This window comes from Dipteris shenzhenensis, chromosome 17, assembly GCF_047967505.1.
Source record: "Dipteris shenzhenensis isolate YYH24624 ecotype China chromosome 17, Dip_SZ_1.0, whole genome shotgun sequence".
Lineage (NCBI taxonomy): Eukaryota > Viridiplantae > Streptophyta > Polypodiopsida > Gleicheniales > Dipteridaceae > Dipteris > Dipteris shenzhenensis.
The window spans coordinates 54,876,696-54,902,100 of NC_141612.1; the positions used below are offsets into that span (position 1 = coordinate 54,876,696).

A 25,405-nucleotide genomic window follows, 5' to 3' on the forward strand; every position below is an offset into this window, starting at 1 on the left:
GACCTCAAGAGATATGGTAAGCCAACATGTGACCTCTCTTGGAGGATTAGATTACAAGCGCACCCATGCATGCATCAACAATTGCTTCTGTTTCATGGACAACATAAGGATGCAAGAGAGTGTCCTACTTGTGGAGAGGCAAGATATAGAGCAGATCTAGAAACTTTGGATGTGCCTCGTAAGGTTCTGTGACATTTTTCCATAATCCCTCGCATCCAACATATGTTCAAGTGCAAATCCATTGCAGAGCTCATATCATTGCATTCCTCCCATCGATCAACCGATGGCAAGTGGAGAACTCCCGCAGACACTCCTACGTGGAAGCATATTGAAGACACATGGCCAAGCTTCAAGGAAGAACCTAGGAGCTTGAGACTTGGATTGGGTATGGATGGTGTGAACCCATTTGGTCTCAAAAGCACCTCTTACAGTGTATGGCCAGTGATATTGGTGAATTATAATCTTCCACCCTCTATGGCAATTAAGAAAGGACATGTTATGTTATCCCTTCTAATTCTAGGGAAACATAAAGTCAAAAATCCTAATGTTTATTTGGAGCCTTTGATTGACAAGCTAGAGATACTTTGGAGAGGTATCGAGGTGCATAATGTGATCAGACCTCCCTCTCATGAGACTTCAACTACAAAGCAATCTTGATGTGGACAATGCATGACTTTCCAGGCTATGGCGAGTGTTTAAGTAAGCATTGCACTTTTAATTATGAGTAGGCAATCGATGTGGCATCCTAAACCCACCTGGAACTCTTAGTTGCGTCTATTGTTCAGGTTTCACTACATCGGGTTACCATGCATGTCCTATTTGTGGTCCTTCGCTAGTTGCCTGATGCATCGTTAAATGTGTGTATAGACGCATTTATAAACGGTCTTATAGATGCTTTTATAGACACGCAAATAGACTCTCCTCGAACAGATAGACATGTATATAGACATGTTTATAGACGGTTTGATAGACGTGCTTCATAATATTTTTTAAATTTTGTGTGCTTGAACAGAATGCTGTGTATGTTGTGTGTGCTATGTAGTTACAGGAATCCCATTTCCACATTGTGTAATTCAATTCTTATAGCCAACTGCATTTTAATTAGCACTCTTGCAAGCATGTCTATAGTCGACAATTACAATTCCAAATATAACATTACAACTCCAAAACGTTTAGTTCACAAGGCATTAATTGATAGAACGTTGCACAAGAAAATTGAAAGCCAAAAAAATAAAAAGAGTATATAAATTCATAGCTCAAAAAGTGCTTGTATGTACATATAGCATGAAGCTAAGCCATGTCATGTGGCTTCAAGTACCAAAAATAAGAGGAGTGTATATATAAGAGGCACGAAGCCAAGCCAGTGGCTTTAAGTACAAGAAAGAGTAGCTAGCACTACTTCTATGACTAATCTGAGTTCTCCACATCCTCACTCCCTTCTACGCTCCCTTCTGCACTCCCGTCTCTGCCTCCTTTCTCGTCTTCTTCCTCGTCTTCTTGTGCAGGGGCCTGTAAACAAGGGAGAACATATATCAATGTATGAAAAATCAAATCTTTACTTATAATATTGACATTATTTAATTACTTTCAAATACCTCGGGGGACGCTCCAGTAGCCTAGATATATTGCTCCTTAGTAATCAACCCGTCATTATAGAAGTGCCTCCATGTATCTCCTCTACGATGGTGGTGGTGTTAGGCTATCTCGATAGGAGTAGGGTACCTGCCCACAATATCAAGCTGCAAGATGACACAATTTGCGGAGGGGTTGGTACAAAGAAACAACCTCCTAATAAACTACATAGATAATATAATTTGAGATCGATACTTACAAATCAGGCCTCCCATGATTCAACACCCGCTGCTCCAAAATGCACGCTTCCATATTGCTCCATTTGGATCCTTCGTGCCTCCACGTGCTACAGATTGGGTTCCTCCCTCGCTGACTTCATTGCTTTCTTCCACTCACAGTTGTGAGCAGTGTGGGGTGGGCCCCTTGGTGGTTGACCTCCCTCAAGCCTGGCAAGCTCCGCTAGTGCTTGCCTCTTAAGCGAAGATCTTTTATTGCCAAGTATCGTAACAATCTTTGACTTGGCCCATTTATCTGTGAACTGAACATTGGGAGGGTTAGGATACCTAGAGCGAACAACAGCGAGGGTCTCATGAGCCAACCTCTTTGGATGGTCTTTGTAGTGGATAAAGCAATCTCTGTAATTGTTAGCAATTATAGAGCGCATGAAGGCCATGATGTCCTTCCACCGTGCACCCATTAAGATGCCTCCTGTTTGAGTAATGTCATAGAAGATCGTACCATCACCCGGAGGCACATCTAAATCATTTGAATCATCCTCATCCCCACCACCACCCCTCCCAAAGCACTATGCCATGCATCCCCACTGCTCTCCCTACTACTACGCTTGCTACCATGTCGTGTCGAGCTAGTACGTTGGCCACTCATAGTTGGAGATTGCACGGGACTACGTGGACCACTCGTAACTAAAGAACCGAGTCTCGACTGCACAAGAGTATGCCGACGGCTTTGTGAGACAGAAGGACCTCCTGACTGCATGGGGGAAGGGGCATAAGATGGCATGGGGAAAGGGGCATAAGACAACATGGGGAAAGGGGCTCGGCTATGTAGCTAGCTGGGTTGTGTTGACTCCGATGGGGTAATCTCAGCTGGTGTGGGGTTGGGGTGGTTTGGAGTTTGTAGTGCCGACTCTTGGGGGGTGTTTAGAGTACCCGTCATGTAGCCGTACAACTCCCCAAGACTAGGAGGGTGCCCCAAAAGGTTATATAACTCTCGAAAGATGGTCTCCCGAAGATCAGGTGAGCCTAAAGAGCTTCCTGGCCACATGATGAATTGGAAAAAAGAAAAAAAGAAGATTATTGATGAGCTGAGAAGAGAAAAAGAAGAGAAAAAGAGAGAGAAAAATTACCACGAAAAGAGAGGGAAAGACAGGATAAAAGAGAGAAGGAAAAAGAGGCAAATATAGGAAAAGAGAGAAGAAAAGAGAGGCAAATCCTTTTCTTGGAAGTGGAAAGGGAAAGGGAAAGGGAAAGGGAAGAGGAAAGAGAAAGGAAAGGAAAGGGAAGGGAAGAGAAGAGAGGGAAAGGGAAGGGAAGGGAAGAGAAGAGAAGGGAAGGGAAGGGAAGGGCCTAAAATTATCGGAGCACGTCTATAGATGCATCTGAGAAGCACGTCTATTTTTGCATATAAGAGCGCGTCTATAGACGTGGCTATCTATTTCTGAAAACAGAGTAGACACATCTATAGACACACTTATAGACGCGGTTTTAGATGTGCTCTCAGATGCATTTATAGACGCACTCCAACAGACGGACTATTCTAAAAACTCGAAAAGGACATGCGCCCGACACAAAAGCGCAACATTGATACCAAAAATATTCATTTCTTGGATATGACAAAGGACGAATCCAAAGAGAGCAACTTTCAAAGAAGATCAACCGTAAAGAGACTTACCTTAGATAGAGGTATGGAAGCTTCTTGTCCTTCTTTAAAGTTGCTTCTCTTCCTTGTTCACCCTTTGCTTCTCTTTCTTCTCTTCCTTGTTCACCCTCTTCTCTTGTGTGCTTGGAGATGATTGTGTTGACAAAATATGAAGAGGGGAGAGGAGAAGAGTAGAGATGAGGAGAGAGGGCACAGCTAGAGAGCACACCACAAATGACTAACTGTACACTAGATTTACTTGAAAAAATAGAATATATACAAACCCTTTTAGGTTAGGGTTAGGGGATCTAACCCTTTCCTTTATAGCACTCTATAAGGTTAGTGCTATGCACATATGATCACGTGATGGTGCTATGCACACATGATCACATGACGTTGAGCGTGAACTCAAAAACAAATAAGGAAAAATTTGTAGCCTCCAATAGAAATAAAGGAAGACATTGATCAACATATAAAGTCAACATCAACAACATGATTATTATTAACCACAAAATAGTGCAATCATCAACATCTACATTCAAGAGGAAATCATCCAAATAGAAGAAACTTCCACGATTGAGGAAATTCTTCATAAATTGTTAAGCATTCAATGCAACCACTATCACAAATTTGGGCATTATGAAAGAGATTATAGAAAGAAACAAATTGATCAAAGTGGTCAACACAATACTAGTAGAGGAAATTTTCTTGGAAGAGGAAATTCTCATGGACACAACCATACTTATTATGCAAATCAACAAAGCGATAAAAAAGGTGGACCTAAAACCCAACATTGTTAGTAAATTTATGGATGAACAAATGTAGTCCATTACAGAATCAAAAGGTAAAAGCAAATACCATGTCAACATTTAAAAGAAAAATGTCAAGAACCATGCCATATTCAAAAGAAAGCTGCAAACCAACTTTGGCAGTTTGAGAGGCACTCTTGACTTGATACAACCCAATGTATTAGATTATACATAAACTAGAATTGTGAATGGATCAATTTATTGTGTAACATTTATTGATGACTACTAAATATTCTTTGTTCTACTTTTTTAAATCAAAGTAAAAAGTCTTTGATAGATTTAGAGAATCCACATCCATGGTAGAAAACCAAACTTAGAGAATGCAAAGCCATGGTAGAACACCATACAAGTAGAAAAATCAAAGTCCTTAGATCACATATAGAAGAAGGTGAATATATGTCTATATAATTTATGAATTTTTTGTGAGGATAATGGAATCAAAATAAAATTTAATTGCCTTGATAGACCATGACAAAATGCAATTCAAAAATACTCATTAGTTTCTTTTCCTCTACTTATTGATATGCTTAAACTCAGCGGGTAGCCTTGCCTAATCTGAGGTCCATGCTTTGATCGAGGGGGAGCACGTTGGCACCCGTTGTTGTGAGCCTCATCTCAGTGTATGCACCTCTAGGAAATTCGTTTGCAAACTGTGGCCCCATGAGGGGATGGATCACCCTTGCGGTACCTTGCCACTCGATGCCACCGATCCATTTTTGCCAACCGTGCCACCTTGGAGGAGTGTCGTGGATGGCCAGATTTGTCCCTCGGCCCCCCTCAAAAAGGAAGGGGAGTGGCGTGATTCTGGTGAGGATGCTGAGATAAGCATGCCCTTGGATGAGCCACGAGGGCAAGTTGCATTCAAAGACTCAGTGATTCATAGAGTTTTGCAATTCACACTACGTATCGCATTTTGTTGCGTTCTTAATCTTTGCATGAGCCAAGATATCCATTGCTGAGAGTCGTTTTTACTTGCATTACATCATCCACAAGGGAGGAAGCTCAAAAAGTTGTGTTTCTTAGGTGCCTTGTACCCCCAGCAAGGGTGGCTGAAGGTTTATCCATGCAGCCCCATGTCGAGGCACAGAGGAGGGAGGCTGCCTGCACAGTGGGTAGGGGAAAATCCCCATGACCACTGCGTAGCTGACGGGCCACCTTGACTGAACACCATGCCCCCTTTTGCTTGGTTCTAGCGGGTGGCATGGTGCTCATGGGCTGTGACTTCAATCATGGCCTCTCGACGTTACATGCACAGTTCATGGTGTTTCTCATGGATGTGTGTTAATGGTCCTCACTTTTGAGCCTCACCGATAAATCCACTTCTTACAATAAGCACATTAACCAGGCTACATCGACGCATCTAACCTAGCACATAAAAAGAACCAAAGAAAAGAAATTATTTGTTGTTCTTCCATTGATCGATGGTTGGTATAGATCTAGATTAGAGTAGACTAGATCGCCATAGAGGAGATGCTTTGAATTTCTCCAAGTTGCCAATCTAAGCCATGCCCAAACTTCTCGACTAGTTCCTACTTGGTGCTCACATACGGTTTCACATCATCACATTACCTAAAATCTGATGTTCATCAGTTCAGTGAGTAGAATTCAGAGTGTTCAAAGGCATTGCTGATTGTTCAATTGGCAGATAGCACATGATTTGATTTCACACACACATGCCATCATTGTAAAGTGTATTTGGCTATTTCACGGCATTGTGCACATCATTTTCAAGCCTTGTAAAGCCTCTTGGCCAATCTTGGCATCATTTTCTACAAGCCTTGTAATTCAGATCAAATTATATATTGTAGTTCTACCTTCACTGACAGTTCAAATTTCACTTGCCACAGTCAGTGTTTTGCAGTTGATTCAGACAGTGATTTTCACAACACTTTGAGTACATTTCTTGCACCATGTCTATGACTAGCAACCTCAATTTGTAGGCATCTATGAAGCTAGACAACTCCAATTACGACACATGGAAGTACTGAATGGAGACCATTTTTGTATTTCAGGACAAATGGAAGTATGTCAATGGATCTACACCTAGACCATTGGACGGTCCAGCCAGCAGTAGCTCTACTCCACCTGTTGTCATAGCACCAGTAGAGCGGGATCTACAGCGAGATCTCCAGCTACACAAATAGTTTTCCACCTATAGCAAATCCTGCCATTGCCTGAGCTCAAGCAGAATGGGACAAGAAAGATAAATATGCATATCATCTGATCAAGCAGAATGTGCAAGATGTAATGCTAGGACAACTCAACACTGTCAAGACATCCAAAGAAGAACAGGATATGTTTGTAGCTCTCTATGAGTCCAAGAACACTTCCAGGATTCTCACACTGAGAAACCAAATCAACCAAAGTTTCTGCAACAGTAGTGAAACCGATCATGCTTACGCACTCAGGATTAAAGACTACAACGATCAACTTGCAACAGTAGGAGAGAAGCACGGGACCCAAACCACAATTGCAAAGCCATCCCAAGGAAAAATGGTCCGTCGTCCTCCATGAACTCCCATAGAGACAAATATGATGCCCCCGCCTTTGATAGCACAACGACTGGAAATCGAGCACCTGAAGCTCTAGGAGACTTTCAAAAGCCGAGCTCAGTACTTCTAGGAGAGAGGATGACTACTGAATCATGTAAAGTTGTTTTTGCATAGGTTGATGAAAATCTACTTGAAGAATCTATCAAATGGCTTGAATCACATGCACTCATTGGGTACTTGAATGATTCGCGTCCCCTAGATGCTTTTCTTGAGAGCTGGTTTCAAACCAACTGGAGTAGGAGAGGTAAACTAGTCACCAATGTCCGCTTCCTAAGATGAGGATACTTCATTTTTCTCTTTGAAAAAGTTGAGCATGCTTTGAGAGTACTTCTTCATGGAGTCTGGACAGTGCACAATTAGCCTCTATATCTAGATAAGTGGTCTCCATCCTTCAGCCCATATAACCCCCATTCCACTATTCTCCTAGTTTGGGTAGAGCTTCTTAACTTGCCTTTCTTGCTTTGTAATCAAGAGGCCTCAATTTGTAACAGCCTAGGAGAGGTAGTTACTGTCGAAAGAGATCATTTCATTAATCCTAGGGGGAATCCTCAGGTGTGCGTGCAACTAGATCTAGCTGAAGAGTTACCTGAAACCATTGTAATCCTTAATCGCAGGCGTGGAGTGATCAGAGAACAAAAACTTTTGTACAAGAACTTGCCAAACTCATGTTTTTTGTGTGAACTGTCTGACCACATAGTAAAGAACTTTCCCTTGAAGCGATCCGATCCCAGAGGGAACACTGAATCTCCTCTGGTTCCTAAGGAAAAATGGACTCCCAAACAACTGGAAGCTCCCATGCATCTAAACAACCTTGCTAAACCAAAAGGGGGTAGCATTCCATTGCCTAAACCCAAGCTTACTCCTGACATCCTGATGAAAAATGCTTTTTTGAGGAGTTATCAGAGACAATCCCTGAACCCAACCATTCCCAAGCTTGAACCAAGAGAAGAATGGGCCAAGGATTTTGAAGATGAAGTCAACAAGAGCAATGATATGTTGACAGAGGACCTTGATGGAATCAGAGGAAGATCTCTTTCTTCCTCCTCAAGCGGATAAAGATATAGTGGTCAAAGGAAAACCTACGACCATGACACACAGCAAGAGGAGATTGTCAATAGCCAAAGGTCCTACTGCGCATGCAAGTAGCCCAAACCCCAAGGCCAAAAAGGGGTAGAAAAAGCATGGTAAGTAAACCCATTTCTTTCCTGTTCTTCCTGAACATTTGTGGTCTCACTGACCCCAAAAGGATAGGTATCTTGGCCACTTGGCTGAGAGAAAATTCTCTTTCTTCAACCTTTTTGGCTCTACAAGAGGTTAAAACTATAGGAGAAGCTCTAGATGCATGACTCAGATGTATTGATAAGAGGAGGACTTGGTATGCCACCTCCCACAAAGAAGGTAGAGGAGGTTGTGCTATTGGAATTTTGTCACACTACTCCCAAAGCATCCTTGACGTTGTTGTTGACATAGACAACAGATGGATCTTGTTGCAAAACCTTCTCAAAGGAACCAAGTTCTCGCTAGGGTCAGTTTATGCCCCCATAAGCTATCATGACAGAAGCACTACTTGGCAGTCCTTATCAGATCTAGGTGACGAGGTTGTTTTGATAGGAGACTTTAACATGGTGGAAAGAAGCACTAACATATGGCTAGGTAAAGGGACCACATTAAGAGTTTCTAAGCTCCATTCCGAGCTCCATTCATGGAGCGACCTTAAAGATTATGTTCATTTGGTTGACATGAATTGTGCAGGGGACCTAACATGGTCTAACAGGCAGATAGGGGAGTCAAGGAGAGAAGCAAGGCTTGATTGATCCTATCTCCCTCAAAATCTCCTCCAAACCACCTCTAGCTCGAAAAGTACTGTCTATTCCACCTTTTCAATTTCTGATCCACAAACAACTTTTGGTTCAGTGCGACTTTGGTTCAGAAACTAGAGCCTCATCCTGCTTTAAGGATGTCCCCAGTATTTTCCAGCTAGGAATGGTACAAATCAAAGTGAAGGAGTTGTGGACCTACTGCCCCTAGACTCGGTGAATGAATCAACTGCTGCCTTTTGGCCACGGGAGGTCCTTAAAACACAGGAAATACTAAAGTAGGCTAGAAAGCTTAGGGATAAAGTCCGCTATAAGAGACTAGATGATGTCCAAAAGAGTCTTGATGTTCTTGAAACTCATGCGCGTAGTGGGGACACTCAAGCTCAAATTGACTTTTGCCTTGCCAAGAGTGTATTGGACAGACTTGAACTCATAAGATATTCTTCAGCTAGACTATACACTAGAAGATGGTGGGCAGGCAAACTTGATAGACCCACCAAAGAAACTTTCAAGATAATTCACAAGAAAAGAGCTGCTAAGGAAATTCCTCTTCCCGAAGTCAGTGCAAACAATTGGGCACAGTTTGACATTGAAAATAGTGACTTCATATGTGAACATTTTAAGAACTTGCTGTCAAATACTATGCATTCAGATGAAGAAGTGGTACGAGCAAGAAATAGATGCCAGTTTGTATTACAAGGATTAGTCACAAGTCTTGATCATCAGAGTTTGGATGCCCCTCTTACACTGAGGAAACTCAAGGAAGCGGTGCTAGTCATGAAGGATGGCAAAAGCTTGAAAAAGGACAGTCTACCGGTTGAGTTTTACAAGGTCTTTTGGGATTGGGTAGGCCCCAGGATCCTGGAGGTGTGGCAGGAAAGTGTTTTTACTTCTTATCTTCCAGAACACCTGAACAGTGGAATAATCAAGCTGATTCCAAAAGAAGGAAGAAAGGATTTGATTAAAATTTAGAGACTGCTAACTATGCTTAACTGCAGTTACAAAATCTTTGCCAAAGCTTTAGCCCTAAGAATTCAAGACAAGATGGACGGATGGATCTTGCAAGAATGGAAGGGATTTATAAAAGGGAGGCACCTCCTAGAGGCTATTATAAATATCTGGGAAGGCTATGAACATGATAGGGAGTCGAGTAAAGATCTCTGCTTTATCCAAGTAGATTTTGATAAAGTTTATGACATGCTTGACTGGGAATTCCTAACGCAATCCATGAAAGACATGGACCTTGGTCCAAATTTCACCTCCTTGGTCAAACTTGTGCTCTCAAATGCCTCAGCTAAGGTGTGCATTAATGGTGAGATGTCCTCACCTTTCCCATTCAGAAGATCCATTAGACAAGGTTGCCCCATTGCCCCTCTCCTCTATGCCATAGAAGCTGATGCTTTGGGTTGGTTGCTCATCGGCGGCAAAACTTCTGAGGGCATCGTCAAAGTAATTGAATTGCCTTAATGAAAGTAATTGGTTATGCAGCAATTCGCAGATGACACTAATCTCATGCTGCCTAGAAACACCACTCGTGATGTGAGAGAGGTAATGGAATGCCTGGAAACCTATTGTTTAGATTAACGCTCACTCATCATTCTCAACAAAATGGGATATTGCACCCTCAGTGGAACTAGATTGCCTAGGCTGTCAATTGATCCAGAAAGGTACTGTTTCCAAATTGCTCAGCATACCCATGGGCTTCGAAGTGTTTATGAAGGAACAGTGAGACTGGGTGCTAAACAAATTTAGTGCTAAGCTCGAAAAGTGAAGAGGATTTCAAGCCAATCTGGTAGGAAGACGAATGGTTCTCAACCATTGCCTGTACCCTATTACTATTTTCTACTTGTCTTGTTGGCACCCAAGCCAAGTAGGTTTGGACAAAATGTCTTGGGGAGAGAGGAGAGCTTCATCATGGAGGTGAGTGAAAACACATGAGATATAGCAATGGGTGTTCTATTTATTGTGAGAGGGAAGTCCCTCTTTTATAGAAATGGAGAGAGGGTGGCCTAAATCAATGGCACCTCTCCTACATCAAAGAAGGTAGCTCCTAAATCATAGGAACTCCACAATCATAGGCACCACACCATGTGGGAGCCTTTGCATTACATCATCACCTATGTCATGGTCTATGGCACTAAGTGAGTGCACAGAGGTGCACTTGCAATTGTTCTTTTACATCTTTGTGCACATAGATGCAAATGCACCCCGATTTTGCTTACGGCATTCTCATTTCCTGATATGCCTCATTAGTTGATATGTGGAGCAGATGAGCATAAAGCAGCTTTTCCCATAGAATGAGACTTGTATGAGTTCAAGGTGGTCCCCTTTGAATCGATTGATGTGTGAGCTACTATTCAGTCATTCATGAACAATACATCTCAGCCATTTTCATTCGAGTTTGTACAGGTTTTCTTTCATGACATCCCAACATCAAGATAGACCACAGTACTCTCAAAAACTCTCTCCAGGCCCAACTTGCAAGCAGGATTTGTTGGGCTCATGCAGTCATTGGTTAATCGTGGACTTTCATAATGTCTACTGCCTCCACTATTTTCTAAGACTGGGTACATAGCATTCAAGAGGAGTGAGTACATGCAGAAGCTGAGGACTCATCGTGGCAGAAGAATCCTAAATTTAAGTTGCATAATGGACTATTGTGGTCTCCAGAGATAGAATTTATTTGGTTCCACGCTCGAAAAATAAAATATTAATGTTGAAAGAAATACAGCTCTACGGGCATAACAAAGACCTGTGATTGAGTCAAAGAAGCACTTCGATTGCAGAGATCCTTAGAACTGTGTGTCAGAATGCTTGCCATGCCAACAAAATAAAGTGGACCGCAAGTCATGTTGCATCCATTGCCCATTACAAAAGGCAAATGGGCAGATATTGCCATGGATTTCATCACTGAGCTGCCTTCTACAAACAGCTAATGGGACAGCATTTAAGGGGTGGTCGAGAAACTTGAAACAAGGACATTTGATCCCCACCAAGACACTACTAAGCACCTAAGATCGTGTTTAAGACACAGATTCTCTCAGGTGATTGTCATTGACAAAGATGCAAAGTTTATTTATGGGCCACTTTGGCGCAAGTTATTTACAGCCATGGGCAGTGTACTCACTCCAAGTACAACATTCAATCCTGAGACAATGGTCAGTCTGAGTAGTTGAACAGATGGTGAAGGAATATCTAAGGCACTTTTGGCCTCAAACTCAAAGGATATTCAGATAAACGGCTTAGAGACACAGAATTTTGTTAGAAGACCACCAAACATTCATCTATTGAGATGAGCCCATTTGATGCATGTATGGAATGCCTTAGTTGCAGACATGGCTGTGAAAAATCAGCGAGCCACAAATGATTTAGCTAAGATGAAATTTGCAGGATGGTCAGGCTAAGCAAAAGTAAGCAGATGAACATAGGAGGTTCTTGATATTTAAAGAAGGTGCACTACGGCTTCACAAGAATAGATATTCAGCATATCAGTTGGAGCTGCCACCCACCTGCAAAATCCATGACATGCTCCATTTACTTTTACGGCAACTGCATGTGGGTCAGAACATGCAAATCTTCTCTGAGCTGCCACCTATGGATTAGGAGCACCTCGTCCTCTATATCCCCAAGCGGCTCATTGGTTTCAGAGATCGGGTCCTTCAAAACAAGTCTACATAGAGTATCATTCAAATGGAATGGTCTACCAGAAGATGAGAACCAAGAGCACTATGCAAAAGCACCCCCACCTTTTGAGACCTCTCCTTGTGGGACAGCCATTGTGTGTAATCTTAAGGGCTAAATTATTTGGGAAGGGAAGGAGAGAAAATAGTGGGGTTAGCACCTAGGATTGTTTAGCAAGAGAGACCTAAAAAAAAGGATGTGGAGGACTAATTAGCCTCAGCTCCCATTGCACATGCATTTTGACTTGCCATCTAGTCCCTCCCTACCCCATTTTGAGCTCTCCTGCTCCCCTTTCAGCCCTCCGTCTAAGCCTCTTCTTAAACCTTAGATGGTTACTTGATTACGTGGAGCGGATAGGTGGTTACTTGATTACGTCCACTGTTACAGCCCCTGCCCTCCAGAAATGGCCTGCAGCAGCAGCAATTTCACAGCCTACAGCCACAGTGGGAGAGAGACTGTGGAGCAGCAGCCACGTCCACCTCAAGCCAATTGGAAGAGTCGTAAGAGTAGGGGTCTCGTAGGCAGACGTACAGTTGCTGCAACCCAATCACGTATATACATTATTTCTTTCATGCCTTGACAAGCTAAATTCTTCCACATTCAGTCAAGCATAGAGCCATGCAGTTGTGGCAATCTTGATGAGCGCCTTCTGGATTTGTACATGAGATATTGGGAGATGCCAAGCTGCACAACACAAGCTTGCTACCCTCCTCTCACCTACTCTTGTACAACGATTTCAATTTTATACTTAGATCAGATAAATTCAGCTACACGTTATCCCTTCTACTGTGGTTGCAAACAAGCTTGGTCTCTCCCATATTGACTCTACAGTCATTGAAAGGTCGACTATATTAGGCAACTCGCGGATTGCACAAATATTATACATTTTTTCAAGAACAGGTACTGTCTGTCGACTTAATAGAGTACCAAAAGCATTTTAGCCTTTTGTCACACAGCCATATTAGACATTCAAAATATGAAAACAGAACTCCGTGTCAGAAACATATTGACCTGACCTGTCTTAGAGTAAAGCACATGACTCCCCAGGCTTGAATCAGAGCAAAAGACAACCAACAACACTAAGTAAATTTTCCAACGGCAAGATCGCCTTTCGCTAAAAATGAAGGGAAAAGCAGAAATCCTTTCATTCCTTCAAGCCAAACAAGACAACATCTAGGTACTATTGGGCGGCTGCGTTTCAGTAACTCAGGCCTAAACTCTCGAGCTCCATTTTGCATTGCCAGTGTTGTTCATCTGTCAGAAGACTTTGCACCAAGGAAAATATTTTATAATGGATTAAGCTTGGCGCTGGCACACATTCCTACGCAGTCAGATTTCTGTTATCTCAACATTTCAAATTTCAGGCTCGCGTAGCGGCACGCTCATTCCCCAGAGAAACTTTTCCATAACTTAAACTTCCCTTTGCTTTTTTCTGAACCGTTATAGCAGATATTCTATGCATTTTGCGCATCTACTTAATCAGAACGTTCTGTTTATACAAAAGCCGTAGACGGCATGAACTAGCGCCTGCCAAAAAACAAAAACAGTATATAGATCGAACGGTCTAGAAACGAACACGTAAACACAAAGAAATAAGCATATCCGATTGACGCCTTCGATGAACACACTTTGCTCCATCAAATGGCCCCGGACGTTTTGTAAAGCTTTTCTCGAGAGGCACACACCAGCCGTTTATAGTACAGAAGAAATTTACGCTGCCAAAAATCAATAGAAAAAGCCGATCGGGTTGATAAACCTGATCAGAGAATGGTCCTTAGATGTATCAAGAAAGCATCAAGGCCCTGAATTCCCATGAACACATGCAGGCAATCTAGTACAGAAATGAGATTTGTCTTACAAGCAAGACATGGAGGCCCTATAGTGAGAATATATTTTGTCAAGCTGCAGCCACAGACGAGACAAGAATGATGGCTGGAATTGTATCAAGAATCTGCGAAGACTCTACCTGCTTCACCCAACAGAGAGTGCTACAAACCAGTTGATGCAACGACGACATATTTGACCGAAGATCCACAAACCGGAAGGATCCGGCAAAGACTCCTGCCGCAATAGAAATCATTTTTGCGTTTTCTTCTGATACTTTTCTTTGATCCATCGGATGCTGGATGTGGTACCCGATTTGACCTTCTTGGCACCGGAAGAGGCAGCGACTTTGGCCTTCTCGATGCCGGAGCTGGCGGCAGACTTGATCTTGTTGTAATCCACCATTTTGCCGCTGTTCTGCTGCTTTTCCTGCTCGGAGGGGGGATTAGCGAGGTCAGCTTTAGAGTCCCACTGGTCTGCCCAGGAATTCTGATTCTCGAAGGGAGAGGCCATGGCGATGGAAAACCTCAAACCGTGCAAGCAAAGCCACAATGAAAGCTTAGGAAAGAAGAAAAACTTGTATAAGAAGCTTTTGCTTAGTGCGAAATAAGGACTTGTATAAGAAGTTGGCAATTTTGCCACTTCAGGTTCACACCTAATAAGCTAGCAAACCAACAATGGGTGAAAAGTTAAAACCACTAGCTTCGTGCTTGCACAAGATGCTCTCCACATGAGCCTCCCATCTCATCTCACCAACTGCTTTATCGCAATACACGTTAATCTATCTGTCAAGCATCGGTAATTGGAAACGTGTACTTTTGGTTGAAGGGAGCACTTTTTCTCTGGCAACGCATGCCTTTTCTCTACATAGTTCCACCCACCTTTCTCCCTTCAAGTATCTCTCAAACAAAGGGAGAAGGAGGCCGCCTATGTCCCCCTTGTTCATCTATAAGTTTCTCAAAGATTCTTCTTTTGAAGGGATTTCAAATAAGTCTCAACCACTTTGGATCCTTCGAAATGTGCATTTGCAAGAATAATTGTACATAACTTTAACCTTGAGATTAATTTTCATAATAAGAGTGAAGGCAAAAGCAAGCACACTTTCTTGCATCTAATTCCCAGTTTCTACCTTCATAATATATTTCACTATCAATTCTTGGTGTGCATTATCTATCCTCAAAGATAAAGCAAGTGCTTATGGGACCCATGAAAATTGAAAGCTACCAAATGGACCAAGTCAAAGAAATGGCATTGTGGGCAACCTTGCTCATCACGACAAAAACCATTTCTCTCTTAATAATATAAAGTAATCCTTTACACATGACTTGTCAATAATCCACAATCCTTTGCACAAGACTTGTCAATAATCCTATGCAAAGGCAAGGCAAGGCACCAATATTTACATTTGTAACATACTATTCATGGAACAAGCATACTAGAAAAAGGCTTTAAGTAGGTCATTATCATCAAGAGAATTAGTCTTGAAAATTACTAAAATTGAAATCGAGGCAAGAGTCATGAAGTCTGCTTTTCCTAAAAAATAAAATAACTCTTTATGGCTTCAAAGGTAGACCACAAAGATTTCCAAAGTTTACTCCCCTTAGTGGAGCAACTTAGGGTTATATATAGCTTCCATTTTCATGTGTGAAATTTGGTCGATATTGTGAGCAATTGGCTCTACCACTTGAAGCATTTGTCTTTTTCTCTCAGGAAAGGGTCCTTCAAGATATTTATTCAAACCTACCCGTGCTACCCCAAAGGAAGATAATATCACCTCCACCTATCGTCGGGTCTGAGGATTATCCTGTCTCATGGTGGTCAGCTCAATGCTAGGAAGAGTATAACATGCCAGGTGAGTGCAAGCCTAATTTGATTATACATTTTTGAGCTAGCCCCATCTATCATTCATAGAAACATCAAGTCTATCGAGATGCCCAAAAGTCTGAAAACAATCCCTTCAGGGATCTTATGACAGCCTACCTACTTTAAATCTTCTTGTTCATTCTCTTTAATTGTAGAGTGCCCTATTTTTTATTATTGAACCAAGGCCTTGAAAAAAATATCCTATTTTGGAGTAATTTATTATTGAACCAAAGGCCTTGTAGAAAATATCTAGACACTGAAGTACTCCCTTGACATCATAAGAGGTGTTTCTTGGAGTAAATTTGTGTCATCGAGAAGCTACTGGGATAACAATAGTTTTCAAGAAGGGATTATATTGCCACCTAGCCCTGGAGTCACCAACACAAAGCATCAGCTCTAATGGCATAAAGTAGAGATGTAAGAGCACATTGCTGCCTAATAGATCTTTTAAGTCCAAAAGGTTGGGTCATCTCCCCATTTATACAAACTATTTCTAAGGCATCATTGAGAAGCAATTTGACATATGATACATAAGTTGGTCCAATTCCCATATCCTACAAGGATTGCAGCAATAACCCCCATTCCAACTTGTTGTATGCTTTATCAAAAATCAATCTTAAGGAAGCAGATGTCCTAGCTGGTATCCTTAGCATATTCACACCCCTCCCAAATGTTAGCAATAGCTTCTAATAAGTGCCTACCTTTTATAAATCCTTCTACTCTTGAAGAGTCCAAGCTTTAATCATTAATGCTAATGCTTTGCTAACTGCAATTCAACATTGTTAGTGGTCTCTAGATTTTTAGCTCAACCGATTGAATTATTCACCCATTTATATGTTTAGGTAGCTGATGTGGTTGAGGCTTTCTTTCCAAACCTTCAAGAGGTAAGGCCCCACACCATTCTTGGATTGCTTTGTAGAGCTCAATGGGCAAACCATCCTTGACAATTGTTTTTCCATCAGACATTGTTTCTACTGCCTCTTTTAACTCATCTTGTGTTAGAGGATTTTCCAAATGCATAAGTCAAAATTTTGAACAGGCCTCTCACTAATGTACTAACACTTACCCCTTGCTCTCAAAACTTCTTCATTCATCTCTACAAAAGTAGAAAGAAGACCCTATTAATTTTGAAAAAAAACCATCAAGTTCTCCTTAGAGGAGGTAGCAAAATAGCAATCCGCTGTTTTAAACAAAGGAACCTCCTCATTCGGTCTACTAGTTCTAAGAAGCTTGAAGGCTTCTTTGGTTGGCCTGTTATTAAAATATCTCTGTGTAAATGAAACAAGACATGGATACATGGTAGAGTGGTTTTGGCCAAGCATGAGAGAAGCAATGAGGTGTGGGTGAGTGGATTTTGGGATGAGGACCCTAATCCCATTTTGTGTATAAGAACACACACAGTTGAAGTGTGTGTTGTGGAATGAATTCCAATAGGTGAAGTGCTCTTATTGTCTCTCTTTCTTATAGTTCTTTGAGCTTCCTCCATTTGCATCTCTCTCCCTTTGCACTCCAAATTTCTCTACATGTTATCAGAGCACCAAGGGTTGCTCTTCTCTCCTCCTTATTCCCCAATTGCTTGGAGCATCTGAGGTGATAAAAATTAGGTTCCTACTTGTTGTGGAGGCTATGAGGAAATTGCAAGGATGCGCTAAGTCTCTATTGGTTTGAAGCTTATATTTTAGTGTTTTATACCTCTATTGTCTTCCCCTATTGCCAAAGCAAACTCATTGGTCACCATGCCTTCCATAGTGTTGATGTTTAGGAAGGAATTGCACCTATTATAACAAGTAGAAAGAATCATAATTTTTGGGTGCTAGGAGGCATCTATTCCTGTCATTGAGTTTCTAGAAAAGGCATTGGTTTTTGGTTTACTAGAAACTCTCTAATTAGACACTCTATTACATGATGTTGCAGTCACGATTCTATTAGATTATGGTCATCTTACCAAATAAGTTTATTGGTGGAACAAATCTTGTGTTGAAAATTTGTTCATTATTTGGTTGCATCTACTGAAGATCTCCATCTACTGATTTGTCATCAAGAAGCATCTCGCCCTGTACTATCATCGTATTTATCTGGGAGGTTCTACATTGTACTGACAGCATACACTTGGGATTGCAATTGGTTAAGCTTGCTTCTTCAATGGATCTATTTCAATCGTCATCAATCTATTGCACTGGCTCTATTGAAAGCTTTTCGCGGCAATATACAAGTTCACAACAATTTTTTATGTTTGAAGTTCAAATGTATTAAAATCCTTTCTTCCAAGCCTGTGGAGCCCTTGTTTGGTGGGACAACAAATTCTTCCCGCTTCTCTAAGCCGCAACCAGCAACCATGTTCTTTACAAATTTGCAAGAGGTTTTTTGGTTCTCAAAAGATCCTTATTGCAAAGTTATCCCATCACTGGTTTGCAGAGAAGCTTGCTCATTGACATCTTCTCTTTGCGCTACTCTGTGGCGATGCTGATTCTCTCTTGCAACAAATGATTGTGCTTTGGTTAAGGTTCTTTTGGCCTTGTATTATTGCAACAAGAGGCATGTCAAATTTTGGCCCATTAAGCCTCCCTCAAAAGTCTCTTTTGGGAAAGTCAACATATCAATTGATTAGTTTTTTAGTCCCTTTTTGGCCATATTTTTTGGTCACAAAGGGAGATGCTTCTTGACATGTTTTTCCTACTCCTTGGGCTCCAACAACTTAAGCATTTTTCTCATTAACAAGCGGCTTCTTCAAACATGGGGAATTTTGATTTGGAATCTCTTGATGAACATGGGAGTAATGTCAAGTTGCTTTTTGGGAGAAGCTTTTCAATCTAGGATGTGCAAATACGAAGAGAGATGGAATCCTCTAATTGGAAGAGGAATATCCATGTATCACTTGTGTATTTTATTCTCTCTTTCTCGTAGTTCATTGAGCTTTCACCATTTGCATCTCTCTCCCTTTGCACTACAAATTTCTCTACACCTATTAACTTTACTAGCCCACCATTCCCTAAAATACATTCTAGACTCATTGAGAATAATTTTCTCTTGCATTCTGAGGTTCTTCTAAGGTCCTCATGTTCATCTTCCAAGGTCTCCTAATTTTGTCCAACCATCTAGCTCTAAATTCAACTATGTGCTTTCTACCTCTTTTAGCATGCTGGGTATTTTCAACTACCTTCAACCATGGTATAGAGGTGGATTTGGGATCAAAAAATGAAGAGTTCCAAATTACTTTTATTTATTCCTAAACATTCTTCATCAAAAAGAGAGAAGGGTTGGATTTAAACCAAAAAGGTGATCTTCTCCACACAAGGTGAGCAAAGGTTTATGGTTTGAGAGAGTAAGAGTAGAGAAAACCTAAGAACATTTGATTGTTTTCTCTAGGAGAACTTGAGAGAGGTAAAATTTGTAAAGCATGGCCTCTCTTTTGTTGCATCCTAAGGGTCTATTACTCCAAGTGTAAGAGCCAACTTTGTCAGCATCAACCAATAGCAGCTATAGATAGTCTTTGAGATGATCCCAAACCTACAACTTAGAGCCCCTCAAGATAGACCTTTTGTTCAACCATATGTCTTCAATATTCTCCACCATGTTAAAATCACCCATCATTATAGCATTGTCATCACTAATAGATTAAGAGAATCCCTTGGCTTTTGCTTTGTGCTTTAGCGGGAGCATAGAACAAAATCACAGTTAAATGTACCCCTTTCATACTGCATTATAATGTTGTCCACCTTTCCTCCTTGTCTTTTAATTCCTTGATGATGCCCTCCTAACAATGAGAAAGCACAGTAATGTCGATTCCTCCTCTTCCATCATCATGGTTTGTATGGAATGACAATTTACTGCTATTTATGATCTCAATCTCTATTCAAGATTCTAACCAATGACTTTAAACTCTTGTAAAGCTAGAAAGGTTGGGGATAAAGAACTACTCCTCAACCATTTGGCTAATTCTATCCCCACTATTAGGGCAGTTAGCCCACATACATTGAGTGTGAGGAATAACGATGCTTTACTTACCACTCTTGATCATGGATGATTTTTTCATGTCAGTTTCGTTAAGAAGTGAAACTTTTATATTTGCATTGAAAGTTTATATGCCCTAATAAAAATAAAAATTTGAAATATTTGCCAAGATTTGAAACTTTTATGCATAAATTTTAGAAGTTTCGCCAGGATTTACATATTTTACTTAGAAATTTAAAAGAAAATATATAAATTCATATTATGTTTTGTTAGTATCGTGAGACTAAAATTTTTATCTTGATAAACTTTCGCCAAGATTTTGTATCAAATAAAAGTATAGCTTTAATATAAACATCCATGCTCTTGATTTTTCCTCTTTGTAGCTTTGGGGGTGGGGCTTTTAGGCAAGGGAGTTTCTTCCTTTAGTTGAGAGAGACACCTATTATTTTGAATTGTGCTAGACCATTCCCTTGTAGGGAAATGTCTTTTTCAATTCCCTTAGGGGTGTGGAAGATCCTCCTCTAAGTAATCATCCTCTCCCAAATCAGTGATCATTACATTTTTTTAATTTAGTTCAACTTTAAATTCCTTAGACCACCCTAGCATGATAGATTTCTTCCATAACCTCCGTGTGCTGATAGATCCATTCATATGTCTCTTTGTCCACATTCATTTTTTTAATTTAGTTCAGCTTTAAAGTCCTTAGACCACCCTAGCATGATAGATTTCTTCCATAACCTCCATGTGCTGATAGATCCATTCATATGTCTCTTTGTCCACAATTGCTTCAAAGGAATTTTTGGAGATTATGGGAAAAACCTCCTATTGTTTGGTTGTGGGATCCTCGATAGCATCTGCTTTTTTTTCTTCTTCCCTATATGCAGTTGTACTAGCTGCATCCTATCCTTTATTATTCCTGAAAGTCCATCTTATTAATAGGGGGTTGAAGCAAAGGTTCATTCACTACCTTACTTTTTACCCTTCTTGACAACATTTGAGGAGAGTCCACATACAAAACTAGAATTAGGCAGGTTCTTGTAGACAAGAGGTTGTTCCTTGTAAATTACTATTTAAAATGACTAGAGTGTCTAGGAGCTCTTTAGCTAGGAGTAGAGAATGGTGGTCTTTGGAGCTCTCTCAACAAGCCAAGGTCAACAAAAATCCTAGTATATGGAGCTTTGCATTTTTCTCTCTATAACCAGGCAGCTAAGCAATGTGGGAATCTAGGAACTATAGGGTTGATAAATTTCTCTTTGTCTACTCATATCATAGTTCCTAGATTCCCACATAGCTTAGCTACATGGTTATCAAGATAAAAAGGAAATCTTGGGATCTCCACCCATACTGGGATTTTTGTTGCCCTTGGCTTGTCAGGAGAGAACTTTGAAGACCACCATTCCAAATATATAGAGGCTGATTCCTTAAAGTCCACATAGCTGAATGGATGGCCTTGTAAGCTAGTTCTTCCTTTTCCACAAAAGGAGATAATATCCTTTTCTGAGGAATTTCACACTTATCACAAGCATGCATTTTCTTACCCAATGGCTATGAATCCAATTCTCTATGAAGGTAGGGGTGGACATGAATACAAATGAAAACTGTTGAGTGCATACATGCTTAGCGAGTCAATTGATTTTGAGGAATTTGATACTTGTCACAAGCATCCCTTTTCTTACTCGATGGGTATGAATCTGATTCTCTATGAAGGTAGTGAATCACAACCAATTCTAAGTGTGTAAATCTTCATCTAACACAGCTCTAACAAATTTACCTGGAGAATCTGATGTTGCCACATCGTCAAGTTGCTTGCTCTTAGCTCAAAGTTTCTAAGTGGATCATGATGGTTCAACATGACTTCCCTCTTCTTTTGTTGTTGGTCCATCATCACCTTTAAAAAGTACTTTTCTTAACAGTGCACCATACACTTTGGTCTCAGCCTTAGCTTCTTCACCGGAAGACACAAGTCAGATTCTAGTAATTCTTCCAGTAGCTTGTTGCCCTTTGCAAGTTTCATGCGCTACCCTTCGTGATAAGACATGTCCTGATTTTGTGAAAGGAGTGGGGAATAATCCTCCCTTAAAATCCTTGAGAACAATTAAGTGGTCTTTGCTTATGAGCTTATTGGTCCTTTAAGGTGTTCTCTAGCTGAATCCATTTTGGGTCCATGACTTAGAGAGGGGATCTTGGATGGAAGCAACGAATAGAGAGCAAGAGAATCCAAGTCATTTTCCCAAGTAGAAGGTGTTGCTAACAAACACAAAAATTCTTCCCTCTCAGGCAAAAAGCTAGGCTCCAATGTGACTAAGACTTGCATGAGAGTGAGGACAAATTTTCACATCATTCACTCTCTCTTTCCTAAGCTAATAAGCTTGCCCTATTTGGCTCTTAGTGCCAATGCATAGGGGTCACTAGTTAGAGGGAGATGGAGAAGGTGGGTTTTCCACGTGAATCAACCTTCATCTCCCTCAAGATGCTAGAGTCATTGGCCCTTCATTTTGGCATATCTTCATTGTAGACATTACCAAGTGGTACACATCATTAAGGCCAAATTTCGGATCTCTTCATTTCTTCCTTGATTTTGTTGAGTTATCCAGATGTCAACTCATTGATTGGAATCAACGTCTTGAATCCCAATATTCTAGGATTTTTGCTCCTAGATCAAATTTTAGCATATACATCTCATTTAAGTTTTGTTATCAATTCGAATATCATCATAGCTCTCAAGTCCTCTCTTCATAGTTTTTGAATTTAATTCAATTTGAATCCATGACATATTTTGGATCTATAAACAATTCTAGGCTCTTCATTTTGGATCCATGACATATTTTGGATTTATAAACAATTATAGGCTCTTCATTCTACATCTGTAATCAATTCTAGGCTCTTCATTCTGGATCTTCATATAGCTCTCGAAGTTGGTTTAATTTTTCCTAGATTTATTTTCTATTTTCAATCCATGACATGTTCTAACAATCATTTTAAATCCAACAGATTCCTCGGCACAGATCCAAAGTGGGGTTTCCTATATGGAGGTACATTTCAAGATTTATGTTTTCCATATCTAGAGTCATTCTTTTCCAAATTCTCAACATGCGTTCTTGAATTTATCTTCTAATTTCAAAGGCACATTCTCACATTAATTAGCTAATCACAAAAGAACATTCCAAGATTTCAATCCCAAATCTATGTCAATTTTCAAATTTTGGACTACAGCTCCATATCAACACATTTGGACTCCAACTCCACATTAGACATCCAAACTCCAATGCCATATTGGGCACATCTAGGCTTCAGCTCCATGTTAACATATGTAGGCTCTAGCTCCATGTCAAAGCATTTAGGCTCCAACTGCACATCAAAACATTCAAGCTCCAGCTTTACTTCAACATATCTTGATTATAGCTCCCCATCATTTTGGATCTCAAATTGCTGATTATAAGTTTGTTTACAGACTGCCAGCTGCCCATGCCTGCCCATGGTGTATTGAATGCATTTGGACCATGGGCAAGCAATCTTGCTCATCCATGCTCCGTAGGAGGTGCCATGCTACACTAGTCTTTAGACACCCTAAGGTATCTCAAATTCCATGTCATCAATTGAGTCCCTTGTACTCATAAGAGGCCATTAAACAATTTGCATTTTGACCATAATGCCTTCCTGGGCTAAAGCACCTCCAACAGTACCATTTTCTTTACTTAGATAAAAGTTTGAGCTTACTTTATGAGTATGTATAAGGTTTACACACTAGCTAAAGGTGTTTTATGTTTGTTCTTAAGCACCATTTCATGCCACTATGACTTGTTTTAAGTACTCATAATAGGCCATTGAGCAATCTGCACTTTGACCATATGCCTTCTTTGGCTAAAGCACCTCCAGCAGCACAAGGAAATTCTACTACATAAAATTCCAAGCTTATATACAGGTGTACACACTTGCTATGATGTTTTATGTTTGTTATTAAATATGTCATATTTTTGTCAAACAGATGTCCCTTTTGCTACATAGATGCTTATCCTTATGTAGCTATTTGACTCATTACTAAGGTTTCTAGAACTTGCACATGCTAGAGCTTAGTGAAGATAGAATTATCTCTCCCTTTAGAATTAATGTTATGGAATTACAACCTTAGAAAACCTTGATAATCAATGCTATGGAATTAATACCTTGGAAAATCTCTGGCTTAAGACAAATGTTGAACAAAATTTATGCATCATATGGTAGTGCTGGCTAGGATCCGCCGGGATGATAACATCATTGAGGAATAGCATTATATGATATGGTAGTGATGGCTATGATATGGGATGAGAACATCATTGAGGAACATCATTCCATGTGGATTAGTCATACAGGGTTCAAATGTATATGAGACCATTTTGATTCATTTCAATTTAGTATATAGTTAGTTATCTATGTGCTCTTTTAGCTCTCTTTCCCTTTTACATATCAACTCCATATTAAAGCTAGATGTTTGAAGAGGTACATTGCAAAATCCTTTAGTTACTAAGTGTCAACACTTTCCATATAGCTAGCATTTTCCTGTCTTGAGGGTTGAGTTCCACTCTAAGTCTTGTAAGAACTTCATTTCATTCATTTTTTTACTTGATAAGGCTCTTCTAGAGAAGTTTTTCATTACCATTGAAGTGTGTTTGCAAAAAAATAGAAAACTACTACTCTTTGAGACTTCACTTATTGAGTGAGAGAGGTTTGGAAGAAAAAATAAGGGGAGAGAGAGAGAGAGAGAGAGAGAGAGAGAGAGAGAGAGAGAGAGAGAGAGAGAGAGAGAGTCTACGGCAAGAAAGAAATAAAATAAAGAAAGAGAGATACAAAGAAAAAAATTTCAATTGTCTGTAAGGAGGGCCTTAGGACAAATTGATGGCAAAGTGGGAAACCATGATCAACATTAAGAGAGAAAATGAAACAATGAGAAAGAGGTTTCAAAGGAGCCCATCTAAGAGGAGAAATGTTATGTGTGCTTTAAGGGATTTTTTAGGGACTTAGTAGTATGCAAATGCAATTGAAATTCACTCATACATACAAATCCTTTCAAAACAAAGAAAAACATGTAAGTGCTTAAACAAGTAAGTATAATGGGCTTACTCTCACCACATACCCACAATATCTTAAATGCAATACAAGTAGAAGTAGCTAGAAAATTCTACAAAGTTAGAAAAAGCTACAATGCCTCTAAATGTCCCATCCAAGGGCACAAGCAACAATAGTGCCCACACACATAAGTGACAAGAAAATGTGGCAAAAAGTCTTTTAAACAAAATTATAGTATGTAGCTCCCATCCTTGAGCTTGCTTAACACATGACTAAAATCAATTGTGATAGCACCTATAAAAATTATAGCATTTAGGCTCCCATTCATGATCATGATGTATAAATACAACCTGCAACATCAAGTGAGCTTACAAAGCAAGATCAAACAATTTTTACAACTACAATCTTTAGAATG

General features: G+C 40.3%; 1 protein-coding gene and 1 non-coding gene across 2 annotated transcripts; both read right to left on the reverse strand.

The window, feature by feature from the left end:
• Positions 1-5,070: 5,070 nt before the first annotated feature.
• Positions 5,071-5,223, reverse strand: LOC147892321 (5.8S ribosomal RNA). The gene has a single exon (XR_015542544.1). It is a non-coding gene; the product is annotated as a 5.8S ribosomal RNA (ribosomal RNA).
• Positions 5,224-14,038: 8,815 nt separating this feature from the next.
• Positions 14,039-14,728, reverse strand: LOC147892322 (uncharacterized). Its single transcript, XM_087388851.1, has 2 exons — positions 14,375-14,728; positions 14,039-14,211 (listed from the first exon to the last, which is right to left on the reverse strand). The coding sequence occupies exon 1, from the start codon at positions 14,644-14,646 to the stop codon at positions 14,386-14,388; it is 261 nt and encodes an 86-aa protein (XP_087244977.1). The 5' UTR covers positions 14,647-14,728; the 3' UTR covers positions 14,039-14,211; positions 14,375-14,385.
• Positions 14,729-25,405: the final 10,677 nt, after the last annotated feature.

Bases quoted from the DNA above. Each gene is read 5' to 3' on its own strand.
- LOC147892322 (XM_087388851.1), bottom strand. From the start codon at position 14,646: ATGGCCTCTCCCTTCGAGAATCAGAATTCCTGGGCAGACCAGTGGGAC.